This window comes from Limulus polyphemus, unplaced genomic scaffold (assembly GCF_000517525.1).
Source record: "Limulus polyphemus unplaced genomic scaffold, Limulus_polyphemus-2.1.2 Scaffold5835, whole genome shotgun sequence".
Classification (NCBI taxonomy): domain Eukaryota; kingdom Metazoa; phylum Arthropoda; class Merostomata; order Xiphosura; family Limulidae; genus Limulus; species Limulus polyphemus.
This window is the reverse complement of record NW_013671445.1, coordinates 40252-58368: the sequence shown is the minus strand read 5'-3', so window position 1 is coordinate 58368 and position 18117 is coordinate 40252. Positions and strand designations below refer to the sequence as shown.

General features: G+C 35.4%; 1 protein-coding gene across 1 annotated transcript in view; it reads right to left on the bottom strand.

Moving 5' to 3' along the window:
• Positions 1–504: 504 nt before the first annotated feature.
• LOC106473039 (neuropilin and tolloid-like protein 2) overlaps positions 505–18117 on the bottom strand; it is a 47329-nt gene continuing 29716 nt past the window's right edge. The window contains exons 4-5 of the mRNA XM_022401549.1: positions 16812–16835; positions 505–551 (exon numbers count right to left, since the gene is read on the bottom strand). Coding sequence (XP_022257257.1) covers positions 538–551; positions 16812–16835 — 38 coding nt within the window. The 3' untranslated portion in view covers positions 505–537. The remainder of the gene's footprint in view (positions 552–16811; positions 16836–18117) is intronic.

Here is an 18117-nt window from a genome sequence, read left to right as displayed (position 1 = left end):
GTTTCTAGAACTATCCTCTACCTTGGCGAATGCTCTAGGATTTACTAGATATAGGGTAGTCTGGTATATAAAAGAGGGTGACAACGTGACGGGACAATAATGTGTGTGTAGACAGAGAGTGATTGGACTGCAGTCAGAGAGAGAGGTATTGTTGAAGTTAACGTTCGTTGATATAGCGTTTGTTTTAGCGCGATTGTTGAAAACAAGTGTATCATAAAGTTATATTCGGAAATAATAAACCAGTTTTATTAAGTAAGGACTTGTGTCGCTAAAGTTTCGTCGGAACGAAGTTACAGGAAGTTAATTAACAAACGGAGACGTAACAATATTTATTGTTTGTTGTTACCATAACAGATTTGAACTATATCTATGTAAAAACTTACTTTTAAGCCCTTGGATACTTTTATAATCCACGTACAATCCAATGGAACATTCCAAGTTAGAGAATAGTTGAACATTTTGTCCTGTATGTCTTCGTTGGTAATAATTCCGTCAGAACCACCTCTTCTATATAGACAAGCTGGAGAAAAACGTGTTTTACTTGTGGAGGCCTAGACCATTGATCAGATTATACTAACAACAAGAATCACATACATACATACATATATACTTATATTCTATTTTTATAATTCCTTGTCATGAAACATATATCCTACAGAACAAAAAATAAAACTATCATCATTACAAAACAATAAAACACAACTTATATTACAAATCATTTCTATAAAAACTGTATCACTGTCTAAAATAAATGAAAAAACACTGGGTAGACCGAGTTTACATTTGGCAATAACATAAGCTACTGTTTGTTGATTTCACTTTCTCAAGATAATTTCACCTGCTTATGAATATTTCAATTGAATTAAAAAACATTACATCATACTGTGTTTCCTCCCAAAACATTAAGTGAGCTCAACTCTTTATGTTTTCAATGAAAATATACCATCTGCTGAATATTTAAAGGTCAAGGTTGAAACATTCTTTCTTAGTATTAATGAAAATATCAGGTATACTGTATCTTCAAATAATGCCATACAGGTCAGTCAGGAATCACATATCTCAAAATCTTACGATCCTGATAAAAATCTTTATTTCCATTAATATATTGCTCAATTGTTGTGTTCTTTGTGTAATTTATTCATGCCACACAACACTCATGAATGACTGTGTGTAACATTCATATCCACTTTAAAACATCTAGCTGATGAAGAAGGTAGCCCATGAAGCATGCACTGTGCAGCCATAGGCAATAGATATAATGGATTAAATAATAGAAAGTATGTTGAGATAAAGAATTATATAACATTTATGCAGCACTTGGTCAATATCAGTTACCTTAAAAGGAAGAAGATGTGTATTGTGCACTCATTGATACTGCACTGACTTTAGACAGATGCATTTTGTGACCAATATATTTATGCCTGCCCTTTACCTCATACTCCTGAGTTCTGGATACCTTACAAGGAATATAATAATTTTGTTTCTTTCAGAACCACTTGAGATTTAGGTGGTTTTAAATTATCTCTTCAGTTTATTCAACAAACGTTCAATACTTAATAAATCACTGAACACAGTCCCATTAGGTGTTCAGTAAGTATCTGATATATATGTATATGTATGTTGATTACATGAAAACTTTCACAAATATGTTCTAAGACATCTTGAAGAGCAAACCAAAAGATCAAACCATTTAACCATGCTCTGAAAAATTATCAATAATACTTGTAGAACATATAGTGAACCTAAACAGCTTAAAGCAGTACAAAATTGTCCAAACTCACTAAGAAGTATGATAGTACTGATTATTTGTATGTGTTCACCAACATAAACTTTTCATAATCAGAATTACAGAAAGATACTAAGCATAAACCTGGAAATAGAGCCTGTCATATCTACCTATTCTTTGTCCAGTACTCACCAATTAGAAGGTATAGAGTTTATCCTGAATGTTGCAAGTGATATAAGTATTGGATCAAGATGATGAACAAAGCAATTCTCTCAACTCATCAATGTGGGGTTATTTAACTACTAAGCAAGAGCTGCTATTGTGAGTAGCATTTACTCAACATTACATCTTCTAATTGTGTGATCAGTCTTAAGATATAAATGGATTCCACTAACACGAAGTAATTCTTTTTTCAACTTATGGAAGGGTTAATCACCAGTTGGTCCCTACTCTTGAGTAGTTTTACTTCTGAATAGGTGACACAATCTTGGAATGAAATTTTAAATAATCACTGATGAAAAGCTTAAATTGTTCCTCAGATCCAGGACTGTTTCAGAGTCACTAGGTACTAATAAAGTTTAAAAGACAACTTCATTGGAAACTGGACAACTGAAAAAAAAGAAGTTAATTAACTGACTCTGCTGTCTCATAGAACATGGAATTAAAGGAAACCAAAGAAAATATCCACTGGAAACTCTGATGATAACTGGTAGAACCTAGAAGAGTAAGGCAGAAAATTATGTAGATATCCCATGATAGAATAGGGAAACTACGACATTCATCATTCTATTGTTCCTTTGAAGCTCAGGTTCTACTGGTCTGGTTTTAATAAAGAAACTACCAAATTTGTAGTTTAGAAACCTATTGTTAAAGATGAAAAAAAAATGTGCCTACCTGTCATTTAGTGGTTTCCAGAGGCAATTGCTGGATAACATATGTCTGAGAAAAAACAACAACAACATATCTCTGGAACAGAAAAAAAAACTGTCTCTTGTTGGTGAAGAAACAAGACCCATATGCAGAAGAGGAGGTTTCTCAAATGGAAACCAAGAATTTTGGTATACTTAGTCTTTTGAACAATAGTGACACAGCGTTTAGATACCAAAATCCTCCCATTTGAAACAAAAGGATCATCTGTTGGGAAAACCTCAAATCCTTTGCGACTGAGGAATGACCCAGCCATAGGATATGAAGGGATAGAACCTAATGCATGAAAATAAAAGAAACATAATTAGTGTGTGATGGAAGAGCAGAAATGGGATTTGATAGAAAAACAGAATGATAAAAGAAATAGTAATGAAAATAGCTCCAGAAATGTTAAAGAGCCTACCAAGAAGTCAGTGATACCCCAGCACAGAGTTAATAAAATATATGGCCACTTCACCTTTAAGAACGTGAACAGAAGTAGATACAGGGAATGTTCAGTGGATCACATTAAATATTATGATTTCCATAACATTTGAAGTTTGTAGTAACTGCCAGCTAGACTGAAAATGTACGACAAGTAATCTAGCATAGAACTATGTAAATTAGACATGTAACAGCACTACATAATGATGCCAAGGAAATAATATTCAACTGAAGTGAGTAAGGTTAAAAAATTGAATTCATAAGTTCATTAAAAGACTTACTTCACAGTATTGACATGTTTTTGCTATGTTATGGTAAACATATTTCTTAGATACATATGCAGAGGTCTGAAGATTGATATACACAGGCTCAGGATCAAGCAATCAAACCTATCAGAAGAGCACTTCAACTGACAAAGAGAGGTAACTATGTTTTCAAAATATCAAAAGCAGAAATTAATATAAATATTAATGTAAAAATCCAGCATAACAATTACATTTCTGGGTTATCTTAATTAAAATATTCAATAAATCAATATATTATAATACAATTAGCTAGATTTCTATCTTGAAAATGTTAAGTGAGAAATTTCTTCCCAAAGAACGTAGATAAAGAAAAGTAAACATAACCAAGGTTCCTACCAAAATGGAAAGTTGGCATATAGGATGAAAGAAATTTAACAAAACAATATCATATCAGAATTTGCATAAACATAAATGACACAAATGCACCAAAACAGTACAGGAAGGATCAGAATAAAAAGTTATTAAAGAAAGATATTTAGATAAAATAAACCTTCTCACATTTCTGTCTTTACCATGATGCTCTCGATGCTTTAGAAAGCCCTCAAGATTTAGCTTTATATCTACTAGGAAAAACACCACCCATAAGGCAGATTTTTGTGCTGATTAGTTGTAATTAAGCATAAAGCTACAAAATGAGAATCTGTGCTCTGCCCACCATAGGTATTGAAAAACACTTTCTAGCATTGTAAGTCCACAGAGATACCGCTGTGTGACTGGGGGTCCTGTTTGTTCTAGAAATGAATAATCTTGTATTTGTCAGAATTTTATGTATATGTCCCTGATATAGCCTTCACTTATTGGCATATTGTCATTTGTTTGCACCTCTCAATATTTGTAAAATGCTCCGATCACTATTGGCACTGTTGATCCATTTGCTAAGTTGAGCAACTGTAAGTTTTGCACTGATCAATCATGGAAATGGCACTTCCTTCTTGTGGTCAATCTGACATGTTTCCTTGATTATGTTTTTTCTGGTAGTATCATCCATGGTGATAGTCACTCTTTTCTTGTTTCTTGCCAGCACTAATATTATAAGTAGCTCCAGCTGCTTTAGGTTGAGATTATTGCTGTTGCTTATTAATGATGGACTTGCACTCTTTTGCAATGTGTCCTATTTAATAACGAATATAGCATCTCTTATCCCACTTGTCTGTTAACCTCCTGTCACTTTTGGTAGACTTCTACTTCTGGTCAGCCACCACTGGTTTTGAATTTAACTGGATATTCTTGGACTTGCCCGTTACACCCCCTCGACGGGCTTCTATATATTGTTCTTCCAGCTTGATCATCTGAATCATGTCTTTTGGTGCTCTCTCCTTTAGGAACAATGACATCTCAGTTGAACATGTGCTTATGAATTTTTCATGTATTAGAAGGTCTGCCAGTCCCTCAAAACTATTGTCATACTTGGCCATGTCAGTCCATCTACTGAAGTATCGCCGTATATGTGCCACAAACTGAAATACAGTTTCTCCAATGTCAGGTTTGACTTCTCTGAACTTTCAATGAAAACCTTCTTCAGTAAGTTCATAGTGTTTCAGCAAAGCCATTTTTATCATAGTCTGTGGCATCTTCTGATGTCATGACTGCATATACTTGTAGGCCTTTTATTGTGAGAAATGGGCTGGGACAGACTGTTACTTTTGTCCCAGTTCTGTCTTTGGGTGAATCTTTCATATCTCTCTAAGTAAGCATCCATGTCATCTTTCTGTTCAGCAAATGTGGACAGCTTGGGTCAGATGACCCTGACCCAATTGTCATTCTTGGATCCTTCTTCTTTCTGTTGGGTTAGCTTGGCAATCTCAATTTGTGCTATTTTTTTCTGTTTCCAGTCTTTCCTCTCTCTCTCTCTGATTTCACAATTTGTGCTCTAATTCTTTCTCTCTCTATTTCCAGTCTTTCCTTTCTCTCTATTTCCAGTCTTTCATTTTTCTCCTTTCTCTTTTTATGCTCTTATTATTTCTCTCTCTGATTCTACTGTCCTTTCTCTTCTTTTCTTTCTTTAATATTTCTTAATCTCTGTCTATGCTCTTCTCTCTCTCTCTCTAGTTCTTGTTGTTGTTTAACAAACTTTTTAGTTCATTATCTTTTAAGGCAAGACATACACCTCTTTCCATCCATTTATCAAAAGCTATTGACATGGTTATATAGCATGATTGTAATCTCTACACTATTTTTGCCACCACTATAGTTGTACATATATGGGTCTACTTATTTCCACTGTCGTTCACGTCTTCTTCTATTGCCGTTTACCACTGTATAATCCTGGTGGCTTGCCAAATCTCACGATTTTATGTATATGTGGGCTGGTATTCTTATACAGTAGGTGTCTGTGACTTCCTGGCAATACATTTGAATAATAAAAGGACAACAGACAATCCACTTGTTTTAAAATAATACATATTCAAAACAAGTCAAACGTATGTACAAAAATTCTTTATACTATAGGATATCGCAGTTGTATCTGAAACTCTAAGTAATTCTCTTTTCTTGTTAAAAGCCCACTCAGGCTGATTCAGTTCCTTTAGAATCCAGTTGACAAGAATTATTTTTCTCTACTTTGTTTCTGACTGTACAATCTGTGATAGATTCACTTCGTATCTTCGTGGGTTACCACAGTTATATCTCGAGCTTTAAATAATTGTCTCCTTTTTTTTTCTCAAAGTCCACAGAGTTCAATTACTTTAGAACATCCTTTGATAAAGCAAAATATATTTCTTATCTTTATTAAACAGTGAAACTCACTTTAAAATATTGCCCGTTATGGCTAATCACTTACACGCTGGCTAACTTCACGTTTTCTAACTTTTTCTGAGTGAACTTTACTTGACTTGTGCTCACTTGGTCAAACATATATATACATATATATTCACTGATGTCTCGAACTTTCTATGAACTATGCGAATGCTGCTATAATGTAACAATACTCACTTAAGGTAACGAGAAAAATACTGAAGATTCGACTAACGTGATGTCAATAATATTAATAAAGCCTAGACAATGATGTAATTGCAAACACAACTTACGACTTGTACAGAGTTATGTAACGAAATTTGTCATGACCAACACTTTTAAGACAATCAATCTTCAACACTCCTGTTATGAAAGTTAAGCAATCATTAAATATTAAGTCACAAAATAAACTAAATAATGACACGTACATTAGACAGTCTTGTATATCCAACAGTATTCATGCTTCATTGAAAGGAACTTTAGAAGAAGTGAACATTACCTTTCTTTGTCATTTTATTAAGGTAACACCTGTTATGCCCATGGGTGGCATGCCTGTAATGCTGCTTGTTTTGAAAAAATGTAGACAGCAGTGTCCTTCAATGATAGATCACATGGTATTCTTGAATGAGAATGATCTGTCATGTGGGCAATGCTAGAAACTCTGGAAGAATCTGATGTTACTTGTGAAGTAAGGAAATTAAAACTAAACAGTCTGATAGATGGTCTTGGTCCAAACAATTAGATAGAGTAGTTCCAATCTATTACAAGTGACAGTCCATTGTCCAAAGCAAGTACACACACACTGTGTTTGTGTTTCCTGTCTTAATAAAATTGTGATATTGTATTTACATTAAATTCTGGTATTCAGACAAACATCTTGTCGGATCTCCTGCTATTCTTTGGTCTTATCCCATCATTCAAAGAGGAAATCAGTGTTACCTTAATATACTGCAGAATATATAGGAAGGAGAGAGGTTTGGAGTTGTGACAGTAGGATATCTTATTGTGCAGTATTATTTTTTCTGCTAATGTGTGTATTTCTCTTTATTCCTACTCTTGTGTTATCATATTTAAAAGGTTTCCTGTTGTTATAAATTACATTTCTACAACTTAAAGGACTTACAATGAGATGTTTATTACTGAAGAAAATTGATTGTATAAGAAGGTTGTTGAGTGTAAGAAAAGGCCACCTGGATATGGACTTATGCCAATGCTGTGAAGATCCATGACTTCTATCTCATTGCAGCCAATGATTCAGGAAGGAGGGAAGCAGACATCTGGTGTATCCAGAATGACTGTCAATGCTCTTTTCCTATGGATCAACTTCAGTAAGAGGGAAGCATGGATGACTGAGGAGTATTTTTGTGTGACTTTGATGAGAGCTAAGAGTTTGTTACTCTGTTTGGATGGCATCTGTCAACCAGTGATTGACTATTTATATGAGAGCCAAAGTCCATGTTTGTGCCTAACACACTGTGCACACATTATTGAGGTCATCTCAGTCAAGCTTTAGCTAAGAAGTCGTGGGGGAGTGGTTCTAGCCACAACAACTGGAGTCTAGATGGTCTGGCCCTAGGCTCACCACAGGGCTTGAGTGAGGTGTAATTTGGGACTGCAAGACAGCCTTGGTAAGTTCTAGTAAAGATTGGAGTTGATAGAAAATTGAGCAATCTACTGGGCCAAGTTCAATGCTTGGAAGAGTGGTACCATGGAGAGCTTGGCTGCCTATGTAGATAACCTGCACCATTTGTACAGTAAGCTTTACCTACAATGATTTTGTCTGATCACAATGATATTCTCAATGGCAAGATTTTGCAAGGGCTATCAACTGAAATGACAAGGCACTACCTTGGTGTAAGAGGTCTCACTCTTACTGAGAGTTTGAACCAGTCATTAATAGGGGTAGCAGTTGCAGCTGCAGTGGCTATATCTCAAACAGACTGACCTGATGAGGCATGCACATTATGCCAAGCTCAAGCCCAGCCAAGGATTAATTAACCACTCACACATTCCAGTGCTGAGAAGCAGGCACATTGGTAACCAGTGGAGGAGCAGAGTTATTATATTTCTCCAATGTCTTAAATGTGGACCAAAGAATTTGCTTGCATGTGAAATGTTGGGCAACGTTTGAGTGAACTGACCATAATATGTTCAGCAGAAAGGTACATAAAGCTATAAGTTTCAACCAATGACTTAACAGGTGCAGGAGAGCCAACGGCAAGATGTGAATAATGCCACTGCAGCTCCAGAAAACTAACAGAGCCTAAGCTGAGTGTGGTCACTGACTTGAGGGAGTGCAACAGACAGCTTGCACCAAAAGGTTAGGTGGTTAGTCCAGTTCTTCCAGGGTTGGGTGGATGTAGATATGTGCCTATTAGAGTACAAGAGTGAGGGGGTCTCACAATATATTGGGCACTAGAAGTGAAACCACCACTCAGGCCAGTTGACAAACTTCATTCTAGTGAAAAGAGATAAACTAGGTGTAAATGGAGAGATGATTATCCAACTATATCTATGAGGCATGTCTATGATTCACAAAATAAAGGTAGACATTGTCAACTTTGGTTCTGGTATTTGCATCTTTGCAATGGGTTTATCAGTCAATTTCGCCTGTACAACAGGTGAAATAAATTTACATGTGGGTTTTGTCCAGTGTTGTTCAGACCAGAATGAAGAATAGTGAACTACTCCAGTATACGTGGAAAACAAACAGTATCACCATGTATACAAGTATAGTGTATCGTAATGTGGTTATAGAGTTCGCATATGAAATAAGCTGTTTCCTAGCCAGAAATCAAGCAGAATTTTCTTAGGCAGTTATCTGTCCACATAGGAATAAAATCCTGATGTTGTTATACAATTATGGGCAATTTGTTATCCACATGCAAGATGGAATGGTTATCAGCATGGTGAGGTGAAGTGGAAGGAACCGAGACTAATGATAACATTAGGGTTGCATTCGTCATGCCATGTCTGCAAGCAAGTACATGGTTACCAACACATCTGAAATTGCTAGTTGAGGATTGTGAAGACAATCCAGTCTTGACACAGTGGCAGAAACACAGTGACTTGGCTGAATTTCCTAAGGTATTTTTAGGATGAGATGTCTAGTTGGGTTGAATAACAATCACAGAGAATCACATCGTTACAGATTATGCCTATCCAGTTACATAATCACTATGCAGGCTTCCTTGGAGCACTATGGATGTAGTCAGTACTGAAGTAGATTGGATGTTAAGGACAGGATCATAAAACTTTCAAAAGTGCTTGGTCATTACCATTAGTAATTGTCAAAAAGAAGGAAGGTATGCTCAGTTTTTGTATTAATTTCAGATGGGTGAGCATAGTAATTTGTATTGATACCTTTCCACTAACTTGAACAGATGAATGTCTGGATGCATTGGAAGAGGTATGATGGTTCAACTTCTTAGACCTGGCATTCAGGTACTGGCAAGTTGAGGAGGATGAGAAGAATAGACCTGAGATTGCTTTTAGTGTGAGAGATTACATGTATCAGTGTTTATTCTGCCATTAGGCTTTTGCAGCGTGTCTACCACTTTTAAAAGGCTAATGAAGCTAACCTGGAGGTATATAATGTCTAAGTGTTTGGTTACACATTCGATTCTATAGCTGAGAACGTGAAAATGCTATTCCAGTGGATAAAAAAGGAAGTCTTAAAATTCAAACCACAAAAATATAAAGATAAAATATCCATGAACCCATAGGTCCTGTGACAGTGCAAGGTTGACTTAAATCCATGACCAGATTAAAGGTCAAATTGATCCCAACCTGGGATCAAATGAGAGGCCCAAAGTTTCCTTGGTTTTTCAGTGTATTAATGATGGTTTATGGTTAACTCTTCCAATATACCTTTATCAATTTTCACTAATGTTCAGATGCACTTCATATGGAGTGAGGAATGTCAATAAGACTTCCAGTACCTGACACATGCTTTAGTCAAAACCCCCATGTTGGTATATCCAGTAAGGGACTGTAAACTTTTATCTGACACTAATACCAATAATAGTGAAACCATGGCACTGTTATTGCAGTTGTAGGATAGATTATACCATGTAATCACGACTCCTGAATGAAAATGTGGTATGATGAAGAAAGAATTGCTTGCAGTTGTAGTCTTCATGAAACTATCAACACTACTTGTATGTTAAGAAATTTACTGTTTGAGTGAGTCATGCATTCCCAAAATGGTTGATGAGCTTTAAAAACCTAGAAGGGATGAAAGCATACTGGATAACAGCACTGCAGGAGTGTGATTCATTCATATAGTAATAGCCAAGCCCACAGAAATGAAACAATGATAGAATGTCTAACTGCACAGTGAGACCCTGTCCTTTCATTGAGAATTTATACAGTAAAATATTACACTAGTTGGTGGATGCTACGATTAAAGCTTCAAGACCCATATATAGCATGAGTGCTTCTTCCTATGTGGAAAGGTAAAACACAAATAGCAGAGAGTGAATAAGTGTATCACGATGCATGTAAGCTATCATTTGTACAAGCAGTTATGAATGCAGGTAGGTGTGTTGTACCGTTTTTAATAACTACCAAGGAGTGTTTATCAGCCTGTTTTATAGCTAGTGGTCCCCAGTAATTTAATGCACAAGATTCACCAGACTGCATAACGGAAAGACTGGAGAGCACTAACGTGTTACCCAATCTTTTGCTAACATTCTTGTGGTCTGATACGTTAGCCAATTAAATGACAAGATACAGCAGTCGAAAGGTATGCATAAGCCCATATTAAATGTTGACAAGCTGAGTCCATAAATTACCAACAAACCTCTGGTACACTGGCTTCACCATGAATCAGAGAAGAAAAGTGGCACTATTTTGTACCACTATGATCCAGAAGATGAAGAAGAAGGAGCTGAGGATACTTATCTGACCATTCAGGAAAAACTAGATGAGATAATTCTAGAATGTGAGTTGAAAGACAGTTCCAACAGTTTGTCAAACCACCAACGACGGCCTCATAATTGATATTATTGTTATTACATTTGATCATTAAGCAGCTAAGATGATCATTTGGTTGAGAAACCAATGATTTAAAGGAAGTGGCAGTCCTTGCTTTCCAAATAATCGTGTAATGTTCACTAAACAAGGTATGCACTTGATTTTTATGAAGCTAGGATGGTTGGTATTAGTAAATGTAATGCCTAGTGCATCACCACTTTGTAAGAATGGAGATGATAGCTAGAAGTTTCCAAACCCAGTTGAAAGGGTATTGCAACACTTACAGAGACATCTTAAAAGTAAATAGACACCATGATGTTTATTCAATAGTCATTAATTAAGAAAGGCTTCCAATGGCTCCCATGGCCAAGTCAGTCACCTGATATGAACCCCATCGAGTATGTCTGAGCCATACTTGCTGAAGCAGTGAGAAGAAGTTCCAGAAAACCAGCGTCTTGTGGAGAGCTACTTGATGTTTTGCGTGCAGACTGGGTCAAGATCCTACAGGAGAAAATTGCAGAACTCATCAATTTCATGCCAGAACGAGTCAAAGCACGGAAAAATGCTAGTGGCAAATCGACTAAGTACTGATGCACATTTGTAAACATTTTTGTCAAGTTGATAATGTGTGATAAATGACTATTGAAAAACATCATGGTGTCTATTTACTATTGAGATGTCTCTGTACTTTCTGAACTATTGAACAATTTCCTCACCTGATCTAGATGAGTGCCAACAGCTCTATGGAGCATACTGCATAATCGTCAGTAGATCTTTCCAAGTACACTTAAAGTGAATAGAGCTTCTCCACATGCAATGATGTACTTGCATTTTCTCTGAGTGTATATTGACATATTCTGTAGTAAGAGCACAAATATTAATCCTAACTTGAGAATTTTAACTAAAAAAGTATTAGTTTACCTGAGATCTGTTGGTGATGATTTATTTTGTGATGCCTCAAAAGAAAACTGAGCTGAGTTTGAAGGCTTCTAGATGGAAGCACATTACTATACTGTAGCTATAGAAACTTAGCTTGCATGATGTAACCCTAAAAAATTAATGCAGTGATCTGCATTGGAGATAGAGGCAGTCTCTTTAGGCTATTAGTGTATGAGACAATGTGTAATTTAGAAATATGTATATGGAAATATATGTGTACAAAAAAATGTGTATATGGAAATATATGTGTACAAAGAAATATAAGTGTGTGGTCTCACTTGTGTGTATTACATTATCTGAAGATATTCATACACATTGCATAATATGAATGAATCAAGTACATAAAGAACACAACTATTAAGCAAATTGTGAATGGAAGCATAGAATTTGAGCTGATTGTTAAGACCTTGTAATATGCAGTTAAATGTGATTACTGACCTATAATGTATTATTTGAAGATAAAGTGCACCTGTCACTTTTAATAATACGAGTAAGAGAAAGTTTCAATTTCAACAACGAAATATTTGGCAGGTAATGAATTTACATAGAAGAATAAGAGTAACCATAGAAGTCTGAGAGAAAACACAGTTTTACCCTTTGTTGTTCGGTAAGCATTGTTTAAGATATTTCAGTTGGATCAAATTTAAAAATTGTATAAACATATTTTTCTAAATATCTTAAACACTGTACCAGTACAAGATATAGTTAAAGATGTGTGCAAATACAGGCCATAACTGCAATAGGAAGAGGTGGGGTAGAATGGAACATACACATGGTGAAACTTGATAAACAGAAACTTGCTAAAGCTAGACTTGTATCTGTAAGAAAGTTATTACAGAAAAATGACGAAAATATTGATGGTTTCTAACAGTCAGAAGTATGGGTTAGTGTCTACTAATCTAAATCAGCTCGCATGTAGAAACAAGTCTGCAGTCTTGACCTCATACTTTACCTATTGAAACTAGGTGCTGTGTATGTAACAACCAGATGGTACTGGAGGAAATAGTTCTGGGTCAAAGTGTAAGATATATTGGCTGTTCTCATAGGTATGGCAACAGAGGCGTCAAAGATATAACGTATTGCTCACATAGATAAGTTAGAGGGGACTGAGAATTTCACATGTTAGAGACACATCTTCTATGGGCAAATAGGACATAAGCACATATGAAGCCCATAGAAATGTCACTTGACCAAGGCATTCCATTAGTTATTCCATCTAAAGGTAGTTTTTAAAAATGAGTAATGGCTGCAACAAGGCTATTACGGCTATCTTTCAATCTACACACCTGGATAACATTATGACCAATTATAATTTATCTAACTTTATATTTGCAATCCAGGACTTTCGATATTTAAGATCAAACTCTCGGACACTTTGACTATGTTATTCTTCAACTGGTCAGAATTATTTTCTCTTTGTACCAAATTTTCTCATATTTTTACTCAAACTGATATGGAAGAAAGTAGCTATAATAATGGCCAATCTGCTCTGGATTATCTTTCTCTATAGGGAGCCAAATTTCATTGGATCTGGTCTGACATTCAACCATGTAGAGCCCATGGATAATGTATTGCTGGTCATCACATCTGACATGATGGATTTGCCTGAGTCAGTTGTTGGGCTGGCCTTGAAGTTTGGGACTTGGCAGCCTCAGTTGGTCACAATTCTACTACAAGTGCAACCAACAGCTGGATGAAGTGACAATCCCAGTCTTGGATAAATTATCACAGCCCATCATCTCTATGGCAGTGACTGAACCAACCAAAATGGCCAATTGAAGCAGCTCTCTATAAGAAGGAATCCAGGTGGATGTTTCAGCTTTGGGAACCTCTCTTTAGGTATTCCATTGCAGGGTGTTTGATTACCACCCCGCAAATACATCAGATGAGCACCCACCTTCAGACAAGACAACTACCAAAGCCCAAGAATACCTTTCTGGAGTTGAAGTCATCTCAAGGAACAGCTAAATGATGAAATGACAACAAAAAGACGTCAGTTAAGGATTTGACTAGTTCTGTTCACAAAAGTGGTGGAGATTACAACCATCCCATACAATTGAGAGAAAGACTACCATTAGCAGGAAACAGCTGACTGTGAGAACCTTGCCACCTGCAACACCACCACTGATGATGGCAAGGACTTTAAGGGTTAATGAAGGGACTTCCACTTCAATGGCCCAGCCAAATACCAAATAAAGTTCCATGGAATACAGTCAAGATGTGACAGGGGATCTCCACACTATCATCAGTCAAGCAACCATTGGCCAAGGGCTCCAGCAAACTACATCAAGACAAATGAGGGTCGAACTGCTGATGATCTCACCCACCACCATCACTATAGTCCTTACAGAGCAAGAGATCCAGTCACTAAAGTGGTAATTTCAAGAGGTGGCTGCAAAATATATTGACATCTGGGCCACATATAACTAGGAAGAAGACCATCTGCACTGGTATTAAATTCCACTCTTTTGCTTAGAAGAAGAGGACTGCCAATTGCAGACATAACTGGCTCAAATCAGGCGAGCCTTGGCCTAGACCTTAGAAATACTCTAGCAACCAGTACGGCCAGTCTTCAATCCACTGTCTTCTTTACAGGATTTGCTGTTAGAACTAAAATTAGGGTATGTAGAGCTGGAGAAACTGCTGCTGTTGATGTGTATATTTTATGTATAATTATTTCTAAATAATGGGTTGTACATTTTACATGTATATCTGCATTTTATCTTAGTCTTTTGTTTCTATAAAAAGGTTTTTGTTTTTGTATTGTAGCCACAGCTTGGGTACATATGTATATAATGTTATTTTCAGCACCTATATCTGTAATTAAAGGGTTTTTATTTTGTCTTTAATGCAGGTGGGAGTTGATTTGCAGGTTTTGGGATTAAAATGGTCTATTGCTTGAATTTTAAACTATTTCATTAGTTTATTTGTGATATCTATGTTAAAGATAGAAAGAGGAAAAGTGTGATACTATATAAACAACATATGTTTCCTACCTTCTTATACTTATACGGTATATTCATAATAAAATTCAGTGTCTGTATGTTTGTACAAAAATAAAATATTTTTCCCCACTCTTAGGGGAACCTGGGGATTTCCCAAAAAACTTCTAAATTTCTAGACTCACAACTTTTAAGTGGTGCCAAATGAATTGTTTTGGCCAGAGATATGCATAAGGTAAAACTTTTCACACACCCTTAGAAAACCCGGGAATTTCGCGAAAACACTTTTAGGGGAATTCCCCGAAAGTGGACCCTAAATTTGGCAATGGTTTACATTAGAGCACGTAAATAAATAGGCCTACTAATTACCATTCGTAATTTGATTAAAGAAATTAAACTTGCATTATAGCAGCAATGGTCATCAAAATGAAAAAGTGCAAAATAGTAGTTCAAGCATTAAATTTGCAATACAGTGGCTTTGTAAATGTGGGCCATAGGTCCACGGTTTCACTAGTTATTCTATATTCATCAGTTATTTCTGAATAAGTGCAGGTTTTACATAACATGTCGTTATAAAAGTAGCTAAATTGATTTCATTCCAGTTGCTGTTGTTCCTCTGTTATTTTATTGATATTGTTACGACAGCGGAAGTCACGCGACGCTGGAAGCATGCGCGCTGAAGTTTCTAGAAGGATCATGACTGTTTCTGGCAACTCTAGTCTTTTCCAGGTGCCCTCTATTTTTGTATATAAGACCAGCAAATAAAGCAGAGAAAGATTGCAGATAGATAGATATAGAGATAGATAATTGAGTCAAGCGAGCAGTAGGCACGTAAGTAAAGTGTGTGAATCATTGTAAATTATAACATGTGTTTATAAAAGTAGTTAACTTTTAAAGTGAATGTGGAAAATCTTTGTATTGTAAAGTTGTATCGAGAAAGAATAAACTAGTTTTAATTAAGAAAGGACTTGTATCGCCGAAGTTTCTCGGAAAGAATTTTTACGGAAAATTATCAAACAAGCAGATAAGCAACAATATCACACTTATTTTGCCTTAGAGATGCATGGTTGTAATGCTGCACGTTGTGCAAGAATGTAGACAGCAGCGTCCTTCAATGGTATTTCACGTGATATTTCGAGATTATGGTCTTCCTATGCTTGAATGAGAATGACCAGCCACGTGAATAGTGCTAGTCGCTTTGGAAAAATCCCATGTTATCTGTAAATTAAGACACACTGAAGTTAAACAGTCTAGTAGATAACCTCGGCCTGATTACTTAGTGAGAATAGCTCCAATCTAGTAAAAGTAACATTCCATCATTAAAAGTACACACACCATTTTTGTGTTTCATGATATAATAAAGATTGTTTATACTTAACAGTGTGCTCAGTATTTTTATTTCATTCTCACAAATTCAGGCATCCAGTGAAAGAAATTATTACTTCATACAAATATCTCGTTGAATATACTGTTATTCTGCGGACATATCCTATCACCCTAAGGTGTTAGGTGTTATTTGAGTATACCACACATCAATTGGTTAAGCTTACTGTTCATTTCCCTTTGCCCAAATATCAGTCCTCTACAATAACCAATGGCCAGGTCAGAACTTATAAAGTTAAATACTTCAGGATTCAACTTAGGAATGCATGTGGTGCCATAGCGGTGTTGCACTTTTTATATTGTTACAAATAGGTTGTTTTATTAACAAAAGTTCAATATATCAACATTTAGTCTCAAAACAATATCCAATATATTGTACCTTATTTAACATATTCATTGAAATGTTGGGAAGTCTTACTTATTGAACTAAAACATATTTTAATAACGGATGCTTACCTTCTTTCTCCGGTCTATTAAAGCCTGTAAAAATATAAAAGAATAATTATTTGAAATTGAATATACATATAACGAAATAAAGAGAAAATATATTTAATAACTTAGAAATTATGCAATAAAAGGTAACATTTCTAAGAATTGTAGAGCAAATATTAAGGAGAATACTGATGTTAATTAGGAACACTGAAGTCTATACTGAATGGGGTTGTGCGTTGTCTAGTGTCACTGTATATAACACTTGACGTGTGGTAGCCATAATGTTGGTCCCTAAATTTAGTGTAAACGCATTAACTCTCTCACTACAGGGCTCAGTCTCAGGGACCGACCTCGTACTCGTTTTATGCTTGTTATATTTTTCATACTATAACTTTTAATACAGGACGCGTATCTTCACGAACTTTTGCAGATTATCAGTAAACATTACAAGGCTTTCGTACACAAAACATCAGATTTAAAAAAATAAGTTTTAAGATCTTTAAAATGATGATCTGCTGGTGCATTTTTTCTTTCCGAATGTTGACTATCCAAAATGCGAAGTAATTTTGATTTCAAGATTAAAAATACTTTTATGCACCAAAAATTGCCAAATTTCAGTTGCAAAATCTTTATAACCTCCAGATAATTATCAAATGTTTTTTTCTTGATAGAAAAACTTTATATTTTATCTGTGTTTTCACTATTGTATCTCTCTGTAGGTTTGGCCGATTTGATGGACCTCATAACTACCATAGAATATTAGGAAATATATATAAATTACATTTTTTTTTCGTTCATTCTAATTATAACATGAAACGACAAATGTTTAGTCTAAATAGTTTAAGTCTCATAACATTATACATCTAGGTATATTTATGTTATTGATCTTTCAGCCATGTCTGGCTAACATTAGAGAAGTTGCAATTACGCAGCGCACGTGCACTCATGTTACACTATCCAATAGTATAAAACCGGCCTTTACAAAATGCTTTATATTTTGTAAAATAGTCACATTTCGGTTATAAAGCATTACAAATGTATGTATATATTATTACTCTTTACAAGTAAGTTCCTAAATTTCAGTTATTTTTCTTAAAGCAAATAACAGTAAATAAAGAAATATAGAAAACAATGATCTCTACTACTATTCGATTGTAAAATATATACTCGCTTGCCGTACCTTGCATAATATACCTTGCCGAATTTCCCACGTGGAGGTTGTGAAACAAAATAATCTTTTTATACGTTTTAAATATGCATTTTGAAATAATGAAAAATTATAAATTACTGTTACGACACGTGACGCTAGTAACACATCATGAGTTTCTAG